General features: G+C 47.3%; 1 protein-coding gene across 4 annotated transcripts; it reads left to right on the forward strand.

The window, feature by feature from the left end:
• Positions 1–1,356: 1,356 nt before the first annotated feature.
• On the forward strand, positions 1,357–13,477 carry LOC130407764 (uncharacterized). 4 transcript variants are annotated; one of them, XM_056730976.1, is made up of 8 exons: positions 1,357–1,565; positions 2,154–2,466; positions 2,612–2,849; positions 3,073–3,321; positions 3,718–4,080; positions 4,212–4,597; positions 4,676–5,012; positions 12,934–13,477. In XM_056730976.1, the coding sequence occupies exons 6-8, from the start codon at positions 4,572–4,574 to the stop codon at positions 13,261–13,263; spliced, it is 693 nt and encodes a 230-aa protein (XP_056586954.1). In that variant the 5' UTR covers positions 1,357–1,565; positions 2,154–2,466; positions 2,612–2,849; positions 3,073–3,321; positions 3,718–4,080; positions 4,212–4,571; the 3' UTR covers positions 13,264–13,477. The 4 variants fall into 4 exon arrangements, with proteins under 4 accessions (XP_056586954.1, XP_056586956.1, XP_056586953.1 ...); XM_056730975.1 differs by having other exon boundaries at positions 1,360–1,565; positions 2,612–2,980; XM_056730978.1 differs by lacking the exon at positions 3,073–3,321.
• Positions 13,478–16,391: the final 2,914 nt, after the last annotated feature.

A 16,391-nucleotide genomic window follows, 5' to 3' on the forward strand; every position in this document is an offset into this window, starting at 1 on the left:
TTGGAAGCCATAAGAGGCGGGCGGCTCTTCTAAGGGAGCCAAACCAAAAGAGCCGAATCGTTCAAGAGAGCCGGACGTCCCATCACTACTCTCCACTATGTCCACATTCATCCTACAGTACATATTCCAGCAGAAGCCATGCATTTTGGCAGTATTGATGCTTTGCAGTTCATGCTCCTCTCTTTTACATTTATGCATTTGGCAGACGCTTTTATCCAAAGCGACTTGCATTGCATTATCCTATACTTTTGTTTCTAAGTATGTGCACTCCCCTGAGATCGAACCCTTGACCTTGCGTTGTTAACACCATGCTCTTACCACTGAGCTAGAGGAAAGCTCCAACATCATCTCTACAGGACCTTTGGTTTTGTTGATTTTTTGTTTTTGTTGGTTTTGTTGTCGAGGTTGTTGTCATAGCTACTATGATAGATCTCTCACCTCATCTCTTTTAAAGACTAATGTTATTGGACAAGCTACATTCTTCTGAAAAAGATGATGTTGGAGCTGTGTTTGAAAGCACAGTCATGTTTGAACAGTGAAGAAACACAGCAGGGTTAACACACATCCATAACATTCAAGACCAGACAACGAAAGAAGACAAAGGTACAGAATATATAGTCCATGGGTGATGAGGGGACTGTTGACAGGTGCAGGGACTTGCAGATACGAAACAGTGTACCACATTTAATAATGCACCACATTTCAGTTATGTGTAGCGGGTCCCGGCTATGTCTCCGCTGGCAGATATATAGATAATCTTCTGATAGGAGTGTTCTGTAAATATTGCACAGAAATCAGCAACACAGGACAACAGGAGCTCATTCTCCAATCACTGGGATTATGAGCTCCTCTTGCTCTGCGTATTACTAGGGGTCAGTCCAGTTGAAACAATTAGAGACGTCTCAAAGTTCCAAAAGACGAGATGAGTCCAAAAAATGATTAATCCACAAAAACTGGAGGCCTCACCCATCTAAACATCTCAGGGAGTTTATCAAGCCTCGCCCAGGTAAACCAGAGTATTCCACAAACAATTCCAGACAAGGAAAACATCATAATCCAATGATGAGGAGCATCAAAAACAAACCGGAATTTCCCAGTCCATATGCCTGGCCAAAGTCTCTGATTACAATATCATTGTGTTTAACCAGACCATCTTTCAACACCTTTGTTTTCTGGTGGTTTAGCAGGCCTCCCTCCTCAAACAAAATGGCCACCCCCTCTTATCTCCTGGAGCGTCGTGCAAAGTCTACGGTGACTGTAGACATTTAGGATATTTCATTGGTCGAGAGGCTACAGTCACCGTAGACTCTGACCGTAGACTACCAATCAGGGCACGGAGAAGATGCGCTGCTCCGATTGGCGACTTTGACTGTAGACTACCAATCAAGTTGTAGTTCGCGATTGTAGACTACCAATCACAGGCCTCGGATCCTTCAACACATGTTGTCAAAGAAGAGCTCTAGCATCTTATTTATGTCTTTATTTTATTATTATTTACAACTTTGTGGTTAAGCATCTTTGATGGGCATAACATTAAGAGGATTTCATGCGAAAGTAAGAAAAAGGTAAGTCAACATCTGTTAATTGTCCACTTCGCGTCACATTTTGATTGATGTTACATACATTACATTTAATTTGCGATGTTTAGGCGACCAGATTTCTCAAATGAAAATGTAAGATATTCTAAATACTATCACTTTTTGTAGCCCTCCTACTACTACTAGTAGTGCTTCTAAATAAATCATGTTAAGGTCAGGTTTTTACGTTCTGTAACCAATGTTAACATGTTGCCAACTTTAACACGGTTTAATAAATCATAACGTTACTTCGGTAGTGCAGGAACATTTAAGTTAAAGACGATTTATATAGTATGAATCGTGCTTACATGTGAAACTATGTGAAGTTACTTGAAAGGGACTTTCAGTCTTCTACAAGACACAAAAGAAGATATTTTGAAGAATGTTGTTAACAGGCACTCACTTGTATTGCTTTTGTTTCCATACAATAGATCACAGTGATTATACCTGTAATTTATCTTTGTACATGAACATTACTAGTGATGATGTTTGTGAGGCTGTACTATGGCTGAAAGGTGTTATTATTATTATTATCAGTGCATTATTGTCATCTTAAAAATTGTGTTTTTATTTCAGTGCACCTTGATATGGCGAGGCCAGTCATCCGTCTTCAAAACCACACTGCTCCAGAGGGTCGTCAGCAGGCCTTATTGGTGGCGACAAATGGGGCCCGTGACTGCAGAAACAGGAGAATGAGTTTTCGTCTTCCCCCTCCTCAGCTGCTCTGTGATTCCACTGCACTGGCCCATGCTGAAAGAGCACTACGTACTGAAGGGATAAGAGCACCATCACGACAGCAGTGTCTGGGGAAGAGGGTGCTACCCTTTGGCCAGTATCTCAACGCACCATCTCACTGGCTTGTGTCAAATGATCTGGGCTACATGAAGTAGTAAGCGTCTTCTATCTAAGGTTTAACAGAAATCATAATTTTAAAAAAGTAGTCGATAGCAAATAGTATCTCAGTCTATTGACAGAAGTATATGGTTGTTAGCGGTGCGTAGGCTACTATCCTTTAAATAATTTTGTAATTGCAGTTTGATCGACAAGCACAGAGAAGAACTCTCTTAAATGGAAAGGGGCAAGCACAAAATCAGTGGATAAAAGACCACCTGACAGAGTATGCAGAGAGCTTTCCAGAAGTTTCAATCGCCCTGGAAGCCAACATCCACCGATGTGTTTACGGACAGAAAGGGTTTGAGAGCCATAGCTTCCAGGAGATGTGGGAGCTCTACAGCCAGTATTCTGCACAGAAGGACAGGCCTGGTGATTTTGGTACGAGTCAGAGGGAAACAGTACAGAAGGCATACAGCTCTGTTAGCCGGTGGCTAAATACACCTATAACACACATCACCAGTGTGCAGATGAAAAGATTTAGAAAATACATTTAGGACAAGAAGACACAAGTAAGTTATCTGAATTACAAACCATATTCCCGCAACATTGAATGAATGTTTTCAGAACATAAAGCCCACTTTTTAATTTATTTATAATACAGAAGTCAAGCTCTTCAATCAGTGACCCCTCATGGCTGGATGATACCCACTTGTTGGAGGTGATCAAATCTGAGCCCATGGCTTCCACAGCATCATAAGCAGCCTCAGCATCATCTGCAGCCCCAGCTTTATGCGCAGCCACATCCACGCCTTCAAAGAAGTCCTCCTCCACACCTTCAAAGAAGTCCACACCTGCATCAAAGAAGTCATCCACAGCCACGGTCCCAGTAGTACCCAGTAGTAACTCCCCAGTGCGTAATAGTTACATGCACAAATGTCCATCCATCCATTTTCTACCGCTTATCCGAACTACCTCGGGTCACGGGGAGCCTGCGCCTATCTCAGGAGTCATCGGGCATCAAGGCAGGATACACCCTGGATGGAGTGCCAACCCATCGCAGGGCACACTCACTCATTCATTCACTCACGCACTCACACCCTACGGACAATTTTTCCAGAGATGCCAATCAACCTACCATGCATGTCTTTGGACCAGAGGAGGAAACCGGAGTACCCGGAGGAAACCCCCGAGGCACGGGGAGAACATGCAAACTATGCACAAATGTATTATACATAATTTATAATAGTTGGAGTGATAATATGCATGTATTATTATGTAATTATGTTTTCTGTTTTACATGTTTCAGGTCGAGCTGGAGGGCTGGGTGTGACTGTGGGAAAATCCCAATGGCATTCCACCAGCTGATCTTTCCTGGGTGAAGGATGACACAGAGCGTGGACTCTTTGGCCCCATTCAGGTGTATCGTGACAATGCTGGGGTATTGAAGAGGCGGCGAGTACTAAAATCAGACCACGTGTGGTTTTACCCTCCAGAACCTCCAGGCTACATCAGTGGTACTGTGCCAACTCCACATCTCTTCTTTCGCGGTCACATCTTTGTGTGGCGGCCTGTTGGAGTTTGAAAATACTCACTGAAGTGTCCTCGAGGAGAAGAATGTGTGGGTCAAGGTATAAACGTGTACCTCTACAAATCAGGCTACCATACCAAGGTATTACATGTTGTTAATTAGATATTTATTATTACAGTTTGGAATAATTAAATACAATTGAATGAATTGTTATTACGTAAATACACCAACATATCAAAGTAAACAATGTTGCCTGATTTTTTTTATTGCAGGTTCGTCATGTTTGTGACGTTTCCGGCTGGTACTGTATATTAAAAGAGGTCCTGTGCTACGGCCCATGTACAAAAGCAGCCAGGGGTGGTGGTAGTTGAGATGGTGGTCTAGTGGGTTAAACCACTGAACTGGTTAATCAAAGGTTGCTGGTTCGATCCCAGCAGCCACCACCAGTGTGTCCTTGAGCAAGACACTTTACTCCATGTTGCTCCAGGGCGATTGTCCCTGTAATAAGTGCACTGTAAGTCGCTTTGGATAAAAGCGTCTGCCAAATGACTAAATGTAAATGTAAATGGTAGTTGAAAGGTGGGCAGGTGGTTGGCGTGGGATTCTGCCAACTCAGTGAGGCTCACCAAGGCATGTTTCCTGTTATTCTGACAGACAAGTGAGTACACTGGAGAGTGACGTAAACGCAACTAACGTGCCTGGAATTAGTTGCCATATTAAAAATCACACTTTACAGGCGTGGTGTGGACAAAAATGTGGTGCGGCTTTTGAGGGACCGGACTGAAGGGAACACCATGGTTAAAGTGTGGCGTCAAATTCAGGAGAATCATGTTGAGGAGTATCTCCACAGGAAAGACCTTTACACTACACTCCTCATGACTCTCCTGAAGCCTGGGGAAATTGTGTCGGCCTTAGGACACACGTTTGAGGCTCCACCTCCTCAAAGAGAGCTTCCCTCTGCTCGCCTGCTTCGCCATGCTTTCCTTCTGGCGGAGGCCAACAACGTACAGGACTACAGGAACCAGATTCTCTCCACTTTTGGCAATGTGCTAAAGATGGACTCCACTAAAAAGGTACATCCAGCAGTACACAATATAGTTTAGAACATTTTTTTCATTATTTAATCACCATCACATTTGTCCAAACCTGAATGACTAACTTTCCTCTGTAAAACACAAAGATAGATACGGAAAGAATTACATTTTGGGTGTGTTCCGTAAAAACACGTGTTAACGGTATTGAAGGCAAGGCAAGCAAGTTTATTTATATAGCACATTTCATACACAAGGTCAATTCAAAGCGCTTTACATAAAATGATTGACAGAAAGACGTATCTTTAAAATGCAAATGATTTAAGATCACACATACTTTAGATTTGAAGAAACAATAAACAGCAATAAAATTGATCAAAAATACAAGTGTATTTACGTAGCAGGTATGTCGTAGCTTGCAGGTGGTGAAGAAGCTGTCTGGGGAGGGTAAAGGCACGGCGTAGTGGATTACCAGCATAGGCAATGAGCATTCGCAGATTGTCTCATTTGTTCTTACCTGTGAAGAGTCCACTCAGTGTCTGAAGCCCATGTGTCAGGGAGTAATGGACCGCTTCCACCAGGCCAATCAACCTGTGCCCAACATCTTGTACATTGACCGCGGGTGTTGTCGGGCACAAGGCCCAAGCATTGTGGAGTGCTTATTCCAGACGCGGGTGGAGAATGGTATGGTGGTGCGTTTGGACATCTTCCACTGGATACATCGCTTTGATGCCAGTCGCCATTCGCACAGACAGCCACTCAAAGTACGCTGTGTTCAAGTCTGCCCTAGCAGGAGCGGTGCTGGCCTACAACCGCGCAGACTTGGAGCTGCTCATCAAAGCTTTTAGAGCGAAGGACCCAACCGTTTTTGACACCGTGGCTGATGAAGACATGGTGCGACTCATGGTGATCCTCCAGAGATGAGCATGTACAGAGTGACTCATACTACCAACATCAATGGGATGGACGTTCCTTATTTCAAATGTCTCCGTGGAAGCAGCAGCCTGTAAGGATTCCACAAAACTCTGCCTCACATGAGACCAGGTAAAAGTAATACAAATGTGCAAAATGTTGTCAGATATTCTGTCCTTACCTCTATATGTGATGTCCCCCAATTGTAAATGATTCTTATCTGATATGATGAAACACAAATGCTGTGATAGCACTTACTCATGATTGTCATGGACACACCAAGGCCACACACTCATTCAATGTCCGATCACCCAAACAGACTCTCTCAGATCTATCGCTCCTTGTTCCTGGAAAGAAATCTTCAAATAAGTTTGTGAAGCCAACGTTTATTAGAACCTTACCAGTTATGAAATGTACTGATCTCTCTTGAATAACCACTGCACCTGTTCTAATCATTACTGGACTACTCATTACCCTGCTTCTGGTCAGATTATCTGCTCTGCCTTTCGTATATACTCATGCTTTCCTGCTCACTAGTTCTTTATCTGTGCCTGCTGAACTGCATCATACTCACCTAACATACTCACCGCTTTGCCACCCGTCGATTTTTTTTTAGTGTAGTTCCTTTATATCCTTCTGCAAATAAACAATGCTTTGAGTCATCCTTAACATGTATGGTCATGTTATGATTTTATTCCCATTTTCTCTGCGCTTCTGATTGAGCACCTCAACACCCGCTGCCAGCAGCAAACCGTGGAGAAGAATTTCCGTGCCCCTGCTGCTGTGACTTCAGATGAGCTGCTTGGTTTGGAGTACCTCTTAAGCCAAAGCACAGGTGAATCTGTTGGTCTGTCCCTCAGTGACCTCTCAAAGGACGGGCCCAGTCCAGAGGAGGAAGTGGTTCAGCCTGACGAGCCTGACCCCAATGAGGAGGACGAGGCCTCCAGAGCGACCCTGAGGCAGACCAGGACAGGGTGACTACTGGCCCGGCCCACATAAACCTTACCACGGAGGAGACCACCACTGCTTACCCTCCGGCCTTTATGACTCATGTTCTATTCACCTGAATGCATCACTAGCATTTTTACAATCTTTTTAGTCTGAGTGAAAACGTCTTGGTTACGTATGTAACCTCAGTTCCCTGATGGAGGGAACGAGACGTTGTGTCGAGAACGACAGATGGGGTTCGCCCTTGAGAACCAATCAACTCTGACTACTATAGAAAAGGCCAATGAAATTTGGCGAATGCAATTTGCATGCCGGGCTCCGCCCCCGGAAATCCGGTATAAAAGGAGGCCGGCGTGCAGCATTCACTTACCTTTGTTCTGAAGAGCCTGAGACCTCTCAAACTGCAGCAGAATACGATACGTGTTCGTGGCATAAGGGACACAACGTCTCGTTCCCTCCATCAGGGAACTGAGGTTACATACGTAACCAAGACGTTCCCTTTCTGTCGGTCTCTCGACGTTGTGTCGAGAACGACAGATGGGGTTGCCTATGGAAAACGCCACAACGCTGTATCGCCTCACAATCTCTAGCGAAGCGACGGTAACAAGCCTGGGCGTGTCATCTCGAAGCTTTCGTGAGACTGTAACCTTCCAGTGTGGTGGTCGGGGGGTTCCAGAGCTTTCTTGGAGAAAGATGGGTACAGCCCTGACCGGTAACTTTCACGGACGGGGCCTTAGCTCTCTATAGGCGAGAGGCCGTCCAGATCAGTTTACACCGGGTAAGCGCGACTCTTAATCAGAGAAGCGCTACAGAGGCCACCTCCTACCCGTGGGGAGGAATATGGTGGATATAGGTATGGTCTCGTCCTTGGAGGAGAACGCATGGAACGTGCGGACTGAGTAGTTAACCGCGAGGTGGAGGCCCACCTGGGGAAGCTCATGGGTTACCAGGAGTGGGAACCATTCTCATGAGGATACATCAGACGGAACAGCCCACGGAGGGGGTGTTACAGACGTCCGGTAGCACTAGGTCCGGTTAGAGCTATCTGTGATAGCTCACATGGTATCCCGGCCTAAGGGGAAGGCTGCTCTGCCCAGCCAGCCCCCAGGGGGTGCTTGTTTGGTGATGGATGGAATGCCTATTCTTAACCAGTGTCTGGGTAAGAAGGGAGGCTGGTGAGGTACCAGTTTCTTAGCGATGTGTTCGGGTAAGAAGAAAAGGTAAATAGCACACTGACCCAACCTGTTAGAGGGTGGAAAGGTGCTTTCGCAGGCATACGCCCCCCCGGATGCCAGTCCTACATGTCGCCACGCAGGACGTGGGCTGACACCGGGTTTACGCGAAGGTTGTTAACCCTTGCGAAGGTGTTTGGGCATAGCCCAACCCGCAGCTCTACAGATGTCTGCTAGAGAGGCGCTTCTGCCAGTGTCCAGGAGGTGGCTAAACTCCGTGTGGAGTGAGCCCTCACTGCCAATGGGCATGGGAGATTCTGAGATCGGAATGCCGTCGTAACGGCGTCCACGACCCAGTGCGCCAGCCTCTGTTTGGAGACAGCCTTCCCCTTCTGCTGTCCTCCAACAGACACGGAGCTGGTCAGAGCTTCAGAGCTCTGCGTGCGGTCCAGTACGTACTGGACACAACACTAATCGGGTTGGGTCTTCCTCCCCTATGGGGAGCGCCTGCAAGTTCACCACTTGGCCCCGGAGGGAGTAGTGGGAACTTCTTGGGCACGCATCCGGGCCTGGGTCTCAAGATAACGTGAGAGTTTCCAGGGCCGAGTTTAAGGCAATCCAGTGACACGGAGGATGCTCGGTGGTCCCCTACCCTCTTGAAGGAAGTGAGCGCCGTCAGGAGGGCCGTCTTACTCTATGAGGAAGATCGGAACCTCCGAGGGGCTCTTTGGGGGGCCCTGAGGCTCCCCAGGACCACTTAGGGTCCCAAGAGGGTATGGAGCGGAGATGAGGCGGATTCCGCCCTCTCGCTGCTTAGGAACCTGGTGACCAGGTCGTGTTGCCCTAGAAACTTTCCACCGACTGAGTCGTGATGAGTGGCAATAGCGACTACATACACTTTCAGTGTGGAAGGGAGATGTTAGTCTCCAGTCTCGTGAGAAGGGGAACACAATCCTGATCAAGCACCTCAGTGGGTCTTTCTCGTTGAGAAAGACACCAGGACGAGAAGAGGCACCGTCTAGAGGCGTGTAACCGCCTAGTAGATGGGGCCCTAGCCTGGGTGATGGTCTCAGCCGTATAGGGGGAGTAGCCATCTTAGGATCTTCTCGTCCCGTCTAGAGACCAGACATGGGTGTTCCAGAGGTCTGATCTGGGATGCCAGAACGTGTCCTTCCCCTGAGAGAGCAGGGCAAATGGTGGTGTTACGGGAGGTGAACAGGTTTTACCTGGGCCTACCCGAACAGCCTCCAAATGAGCTGGACTGCACGGGGGTGGAGTCGCCACTCTCCACGAGGCATAAACTGGCGAGAAAGCACGTCGGCTGTCTAGTTCAGTTTGCCCGGGGTGTGTGGCCTGCAGGGAACGAGTCACCTGTTGACACCACCGGAGGAGGCGTCGAGCAAGTTGTGTTTAGCTGCTGTGTGCGAACGCCACCCTGACGATCTGTATTCGCTACAGCTATAGTGCTGTCCTCGGAACAGCACGTGCATGTCTCGCACGAGAGGCCGTAGCCTGCTCAGTGCAAGTAGCATAGCCCACAACTCTTGGCAATTGATATGCCAGCGCAGGCGGGGGTTCGTCCAACACCCCACCTGCGTGCCCGTTGCACACTACACCGCACCCCTGCAGGGAGACTTTAGTCGTCACCACGACCTGCCTCATAACCTGCTCAGAGGGACCTGAGTCCGTCGAAAAAGTCATAAAGACTAGGGGTTATGGTGCGTCGGCAGCAGGGCGGCATCACCATGCGCCTGCTGCCGGTGTGCCACGCTCTCCTCGGAACTCGACTCTGAAACCAGTGTTGGAGCGGTGTCATGTGCATCAACTCAAGGGGTATTAACCCGCGAGGACGCCATGTGTCCCAGGAGCCTCTGAATTGTTTCAGGGGGACCGCTGTCTGCCTAAAATGTTCATTTCAGACAGTTCAACACTGGTTGGGCACAACTGCGGACAGGTGTGCCGACATGGTGACAGAGTTGAGTTCCTTACCGAGAAAGAGGATGCTCTGCACTGGGGAGAGCTTGCCCCTCTCTTGGTTGACCTGGAGTCCCAATCGACCTAGGTGCCGGAGCACCAGGTCCCTTTGTGTACATAACAGATCTCGCGAGTGTGCCAAGATAGGCCAGTCGCTGAGATAGTTTAGTACCCGCTCGCCTTCCTCCTCTCAGGGAGAAAGGGCGGTTAGGGACAGACCGAAAGGGAGGACTCTGTACTGATATGCCCGCCTCTCGCACGCGAACCGTGGGAACGGCCGGTGTCGAGGAGGATCGAGACATGAAAGTAAGCGTCCTTCAGGTCGATTGCCACGAACCAATCCTGACACCTCATAGATGTCAGGACGCGCCTCTGTGTGAGCACCCTGAATGGCAGCTTGTGAAGGTGCTCTGTTCAGGGTACGCAGCCTTTGGGGGCAACCCGCCGTCTTTCTTGGGAACGATGAAGTGCGGGTGGTGACCCACTGAACATCTTGGTTTTGAGGGACGAACTCGATGCCTGTTTTGCCAGAAGGGTGGTGACCTCTACCCGAAGTACGGAGGCGTCCCTGCCTCTGACAGAGGGAGAGATGATGCCCCGAAACTTGGGTGAGTCTCTGGCGAACTGGATCGAGTAACCAAGACGGACCGCCCTCATTAGCCAGCGAGACAGTGTGGGCAGCTCTCGAGCTCCCAGGGACTGTGACAGGGTGACCAAGGGGACGGTCTGCTTCATCATTCCCACGGGGGGTGGTTCGTCGGCTGGCGGAGCTAACCATGTCGTGGGGAGTCCCCGGAGGGAAGGTTTGCTACGCCTACGTACCTGCCTGGCGGGACAACGGCACGCACTGTCGGTTTGAGAGTGGTGACGGCTGTCGTATGTGTACGACCTCACGCCTGGCCAGGGTGTGAGGTCGGTTCGCCGAGCACAGTCCAGTGGAGTGTGCGATCGGCTGCAAGTAAACCCGGGGAGAACAGAAAACTCAGTGAGTAAGTGGGCGCCAAGCCCTAACAAGGGCCCGGCTTTGGTGACGAGGCAGGAGTCGTCCCGTACCGACCGATCAGAGCCGTGGCTGTGAAGGTTCGGGCCCGATGTTGTTCTCCCTGGGGTCTTCCCGTCAGTGTCCCTTCTCGCGAGGAGGTTGCTGACGGGGTGGAGGTTTCCCCCTCGACCTCTGCTTCCGGGGTGCCGCCTGTGGGGGCACAGGAACCGGAGCCGATGTCGAAAGGGTCCTGGGTTGCAGGGAAGCAGACGTCACGTGAGATCTCGGAGGCCTGTAGGCGGCCGAGTCGCGGCGTGAAAAAAATGTGGTTAATTGCCACTGTCTGCTTCGCCGTCAAAAAACTGCTGAGCGCAGTCCTCGACGGTGTTACCAACAACCCACCCTGCGAGATGAGTGCATCAAGAAAGCGGACTTCCTTGCTGTCACTCTTCTGCACAAGGTATAGCCGGGGGTGTCTCTCCTGGACCACTACCGTGGACATCGTCCGACCCAGGGCCCGTGACGCCGCCTTAGTCGCCCGTAGAGCGCTGTCAGCGGTGGCACGGAGATCCTGCATTATACCCGGGTCGGCCTTACCCTCGTGGAGCCCTCTCAACGCCCTGGCCTGGCGGACCTGCAGGATGGCCAAGGCATAGAGAGAGGAGGCAGCCTGGCCCGCAACATCGCAAGCTTTCGACACCAGTGATGCCGAAGTCTTACGTGCTTTGGACGGTAGGAGTGGTCGATCCCCCCCCAGGTGGTAGCCGTCCGCGGCACAGGTGCACCGCAGGCGGACGTTCCACCCGGGGGATCTCGACGCAGTCCTTGGCTGCCTCACCATCGAGGGAAGTAAGGGAGCCAGAGCTGGTTTCACTGGAACTTTCCGTGAGTGGAGCGTTCCAAGTTTTACACAGCTCCTCATGCACCTCCGGGAAAAACATGGCACCCGGGGTGGGCGCGGTTTGCACCGCGCACCGACGTCGGGAACCACGTATCCCCGGGCTAGCACGGATGACATCACTTCTGCTTCCTCCTGAACTCGACCGCTGGGGGTGGAGTTTGGATTCGGCAGAGTCGGATGCCAGTCTCCCTCCGATGCTGCGAGCGACATCTCATCTACGTCACACATCGTTTCCGAGTGTGTGCGTGAGGATCCGGACGGTATGCCACCGCCGGTTGGGGAACGTTCAGAAGAGCGAATCGGGGTGCGTTCGGCCCGTGAGCACTTGGCTGGCGGGTTTACGTTCGCAGAGTTCCCCATATCACTAACGCTGCTAACGTGGGTGGTCATCGGGGCCGTAGCCACAGATGTCACAGCCCGGGTAGCAGACGAAATGGTGGCTGGTTCCTGTAGGAAGACAGCCACCCGTGACCGCAACTTCTGAATGACAATCTGCCCGCAGTGCAGGCAGATGTGTCAACGAACGCTGCTTCAGTGTGCTGGACGCCCAGACACCTAATGCAGCGATCGTGTCCATCCCCCTCCTCGATGAGGGTGCCGCACCCAAGAGAACAGCGGGACATGCCGCGCTGGAGAATGCTCAGTCAGTCCTGAAAAGGACTTTTAGAAAAAATCTCTAACACCTCCGGAACCGCCGAGATGCCCAGGGGAAGGTCGCTGCAGGAAGGGACGATCCGCTGTAACACGTCGTAGCACCAGCGTGTAGTTGTAGAGGATTGAATCCTGAGTTGTACTCATGAGCGATGGCTCTGAAGAACAAAAGGTAAGTGAATGCTGCACGCCGGCCTCCTTTTATACCGGATTTCCGGGGGCGGAGCCCGGCATGCAAATTGCATTCGCCAAATTTCATTGGCCTTTTCTATAGTAGTCAGAGTTGATTGGTTCTCAAGGGCGAACCCCATCTGTCGTTCTCGACACAACGTCGAGAGACCGACAGAAAGGGAACTGACTTTTTACAAAGCCAATTGATGCAAAAAATGTATCTTAACAATGGATTGTTCTACTTTTCAACAGGAGGATGCCTGTAGCCCCAACCCGCTGCCTGGATTCCAGCAGCTGGATAATTTCTGTTCTCTGCTTGTGGAGATTGGCAAGACTGAGAATAGGCTGAGCCTGATGACAGAGCAAAGGAACAGGCTCGTTGCCGCATGGCACGCTGTAATGGAACATGACAAGCAACCACAGAAGTTTCATCAGCTGTACAGAACACACTGGGGTAACACGTTGTATTGCCACACAAAGAGGGACGATCTTGCTGATGCTGCTGTGATTCAGCGGGTCAAGATGGCCAAACGCTACGCACCGGCTCATGATCGCTGGTGCCGTGCAGCTACACCGTTTTAAAAACACCGTTTTTATTGTTATATATATATAATGCCGACTATTGTTCATTTTATAAAGTTTATATGTGTATCTTCTGTTAAATCAACAAAAATATAGGATATTGTATATATTGCCTTTAATATATATTTTCTATGTCACTTACCTATTTTATACCTGATATAAATGTGATGCTTGTCTTGAATATGGCATTTTATTTAATTCCAGTTATATTTTATTAAACGTACCTAATATTTCATATTATATTATATTTCATGTTATATGTAACCCAACATTATTAGCATTGTTATATATATATTTCATATAATGTTAATAAAAAAAACATGTGTAATTCAACAGGACTGAATAATACAGCACTCTGGGTTGTTTCTTTCTGAAAACTGTTTTTTTTATTTATTGTATATCCAATATCCTTATTTAATATTTCTTATTCTAAGTAACTAAATAAACTAATAATGTATGTTAACAATAATGTGTCCGTTTACATGTGTGTTATTTACATATAAATTACATGTAAAATGAAAACACTAATTATAAGGGACATAACATTGTCTTCTCTTCATAATGATTTTCATTGAATAGCATATGAATATAATGAGATTGAATTGAAGAATGGACATAAATATTCAACTGATAAATAGACAGTTTATTTATGTGAAAAATCGAATGCATGTATCAGTATTCACAGAAAAAGTTTCAGATTAATTCATACATTGTTGCAAAAGAAGACGTGAGGAAAAGGCCACATTGACACATAGTTACACAAATAACTGAGGCAATAAGTCATACATTTCGTAGGGCAACAGTTTATAATATAATAAGACAATATTTACAATAAGGCAAGCCAAAACATAAACAGCATGACTCTTAAATTATAAAAACATATGAGCACTAGAACATCATTTGCATGGCCCAATAGTTTTCATTTATTCATATTACATTAAAGGACATGAAACTTAATAATATGCATTGATGATGTTGTAGTAGCTCGGAATGACTGGGAGTGCATTTAACATCTGGAAACAAAGAATAACAATAATACAGTTTTTCTCAAATGCTAAAACACAAAAGCCAATCCTCTAAACCAAATGACCAGTTGTCTAAACACATTTACTAAATCTAGCCATCATTTACCAATATCATAAACACATTTCACATGAAGACACAATTCACAAAACACAATCCTCAGCTCTCATAAATCTTAACACATTTTTCCTTGCTAAAACACAAGTTGCAAAAGAACTCTAGTCATATTCTCAAATGAAGGCTCATGTGATGCAAAATGCTTGACACAGTCAGCAATATTTGAACACAATGAACACACCTGGCGTCATTCATTACACACAACGCCTCAAAATTGAAGACACTTGTTGCTAATGCTGTGACCACATGTATAAAAGCAAGTTCAGAGTGCACAGTTTGCTGAAGATTCCAAACAAAAACAATGGATGGAGTCAGGGCAAGAGGAATTCGAGTCAGAGGAGGGAGAAGAGCTGGCCATGGAAGAAGAGGAGCAGGCCAACATGGGAGAGGAGGAGGTCCAGGAGGGAGAGCAAGACAACCTCGCACCATCATTACGGACGAGATGCGAGCAACAGTCATTGACCATGTCATTGTCCATGGCATGACAATGGCTGAAGGAGGACTAAGAGTCCGTCCAAACCTGAGTAGGTTCACCGTGGCCACCATTATCACGGCATAAAACACAACAGGTATTGTAGTCTATTGCTTTCTTTGTCACAACACAATTTTACAAGCCTGTGAAAGAAGTCTATTGGTTTTCAAATCAGTTGTTACTGTATTGTAAAACATGTAAATTGACAGCACATGTTTATTTCTTTAGAGTTGAAAGAATGCCACATAGAGGTGGGAGGGTTGCCATATTTACAGCGGAACAAGAAACCCTCATTGTGGATATGGTTCGTGAGAACAACGTCATCAGACTCCTGGAGATCAGAGACAGTCATTGCCGAAAATGTCAACTTTGAGAGCATTGATGATGTCAGCTTGGCCAAAATAGACAGAGTTCTCCGTCACCAAAAGATGCGGATAAAACAGGTCTACAGGGTTCCCTTTGAGCGCAACTCTACGCGACACAAAGACCTACGTTACGAGTATGTGCAAGTAAGTTTACATCCAAGTTCACAGTACAGTTAGTGGACATACTGTGTTGCTCAGTGGCCTACATTACTTCTGGACAATACTGTGATACGTGATTGACTGTTGTTCTGAAGACCTGTGCACTTTCACATTTTCACAGAGGATATTACAGTTGGATGCGATGGCCAGACCTCATGAGTACCTCTTCCTGGATGAGGCTGGCTTCAACCAGCAGAAACGAAGGCAAAGAGGCCATAACATCATTGGCCAAAGAGCCATCACTGAGGTTCCTGGCCAACGGGGGGGGGCGGTAATATAACTCTTTGTGCAGCCATGGGTTTGGAGGTGCTTGGGGCAACAGTGATAGTGGTGTGTGTGTGGTGTGTGAATAAAGTAAATAAAAAAACTTCACACCCTGATCATGTTTTCAAGAGTACTGTTGTGCGCAATAGATTCTGTTTTTGCATTGAGTTGTGTTACAGTAGTGTACATGCAGAATTTACTATAGATTTATACTCTTCATATGAAACTCACAAATCTAAATGCCTATTCCTCTGCAGAGATCTTAGAAGATCCATTACTGTAAAGTTTCAAAAAATATGCATTGCTAGTTATGAAACAAAGAACCTTCTCACAAATTGAGCATTGTGTTTTCAATTGTTTTGCTGTAGTGTGTAATGATGTGTATAGTGTTTACATTTTTGAAAGCATCGAGCTGCTCTTTTGGTGTGAAAGTTTGAGTTTTGAAGTGAGAAGGTGTGGTTGTGTTTATGTAGCTTTAGAAAATGGTGTTATGTTTAGACATTGGGGAACATGTAGGAAACGTTTGTGAAATGTGTTTTAGCATTTGAGAAAAACTGTAATTATAACACGTGACAATTTGTAGACAGCCGACCAATCATGTACAACTCCAAATGCACTTCTATACAGCGCATCGTGGTAAGCACGTAGAAGTGTAATAATAGATGTGAAACCAACGTCACAACGTCAATGTTTTTGCTGGGCATGAGCACTGGGTTATGTTTCAATCC

The sequence above is a fragment of the Triplophysa dalaica genome, chromosome 19 (assembly GCF_015846415.1).
Source record: "Triplophysa dalaica isolate WHDGS20190420 chromosome 19, ASM1584641v1, whole genome shotgun sequence".
Lineage (NCBI taxonomy): Eukaryota > Metazoa > Chordata > Actinopteri > Cypriniformes > Nemacheilidae > Triplophysa > Triplophysa dalaica.

Excerpts from the sequence above, each read along its gene's own strand:
- LOC130407764 (XM_056730976.1), top strand. The coding sequence starts at position 4,572 with ATGTTTCCTGTTATTCTGACAGACAA. Across the intron at positions 4,598-4,675 it reads CCTGTTATTCTGACAGACAA|GCGTGGTGTGGACAAAAATG; the intron begins GTGAGTACACTG and ends CACACTTTACAG. Across the intron at positions 5,013-12,933 it reads AGATGGACTCCACTAAAAAG|GAGGATGCCTGTAGCCCCAA; the intron begins GTACATCCAGCA and ends ACTTTTCAACAG.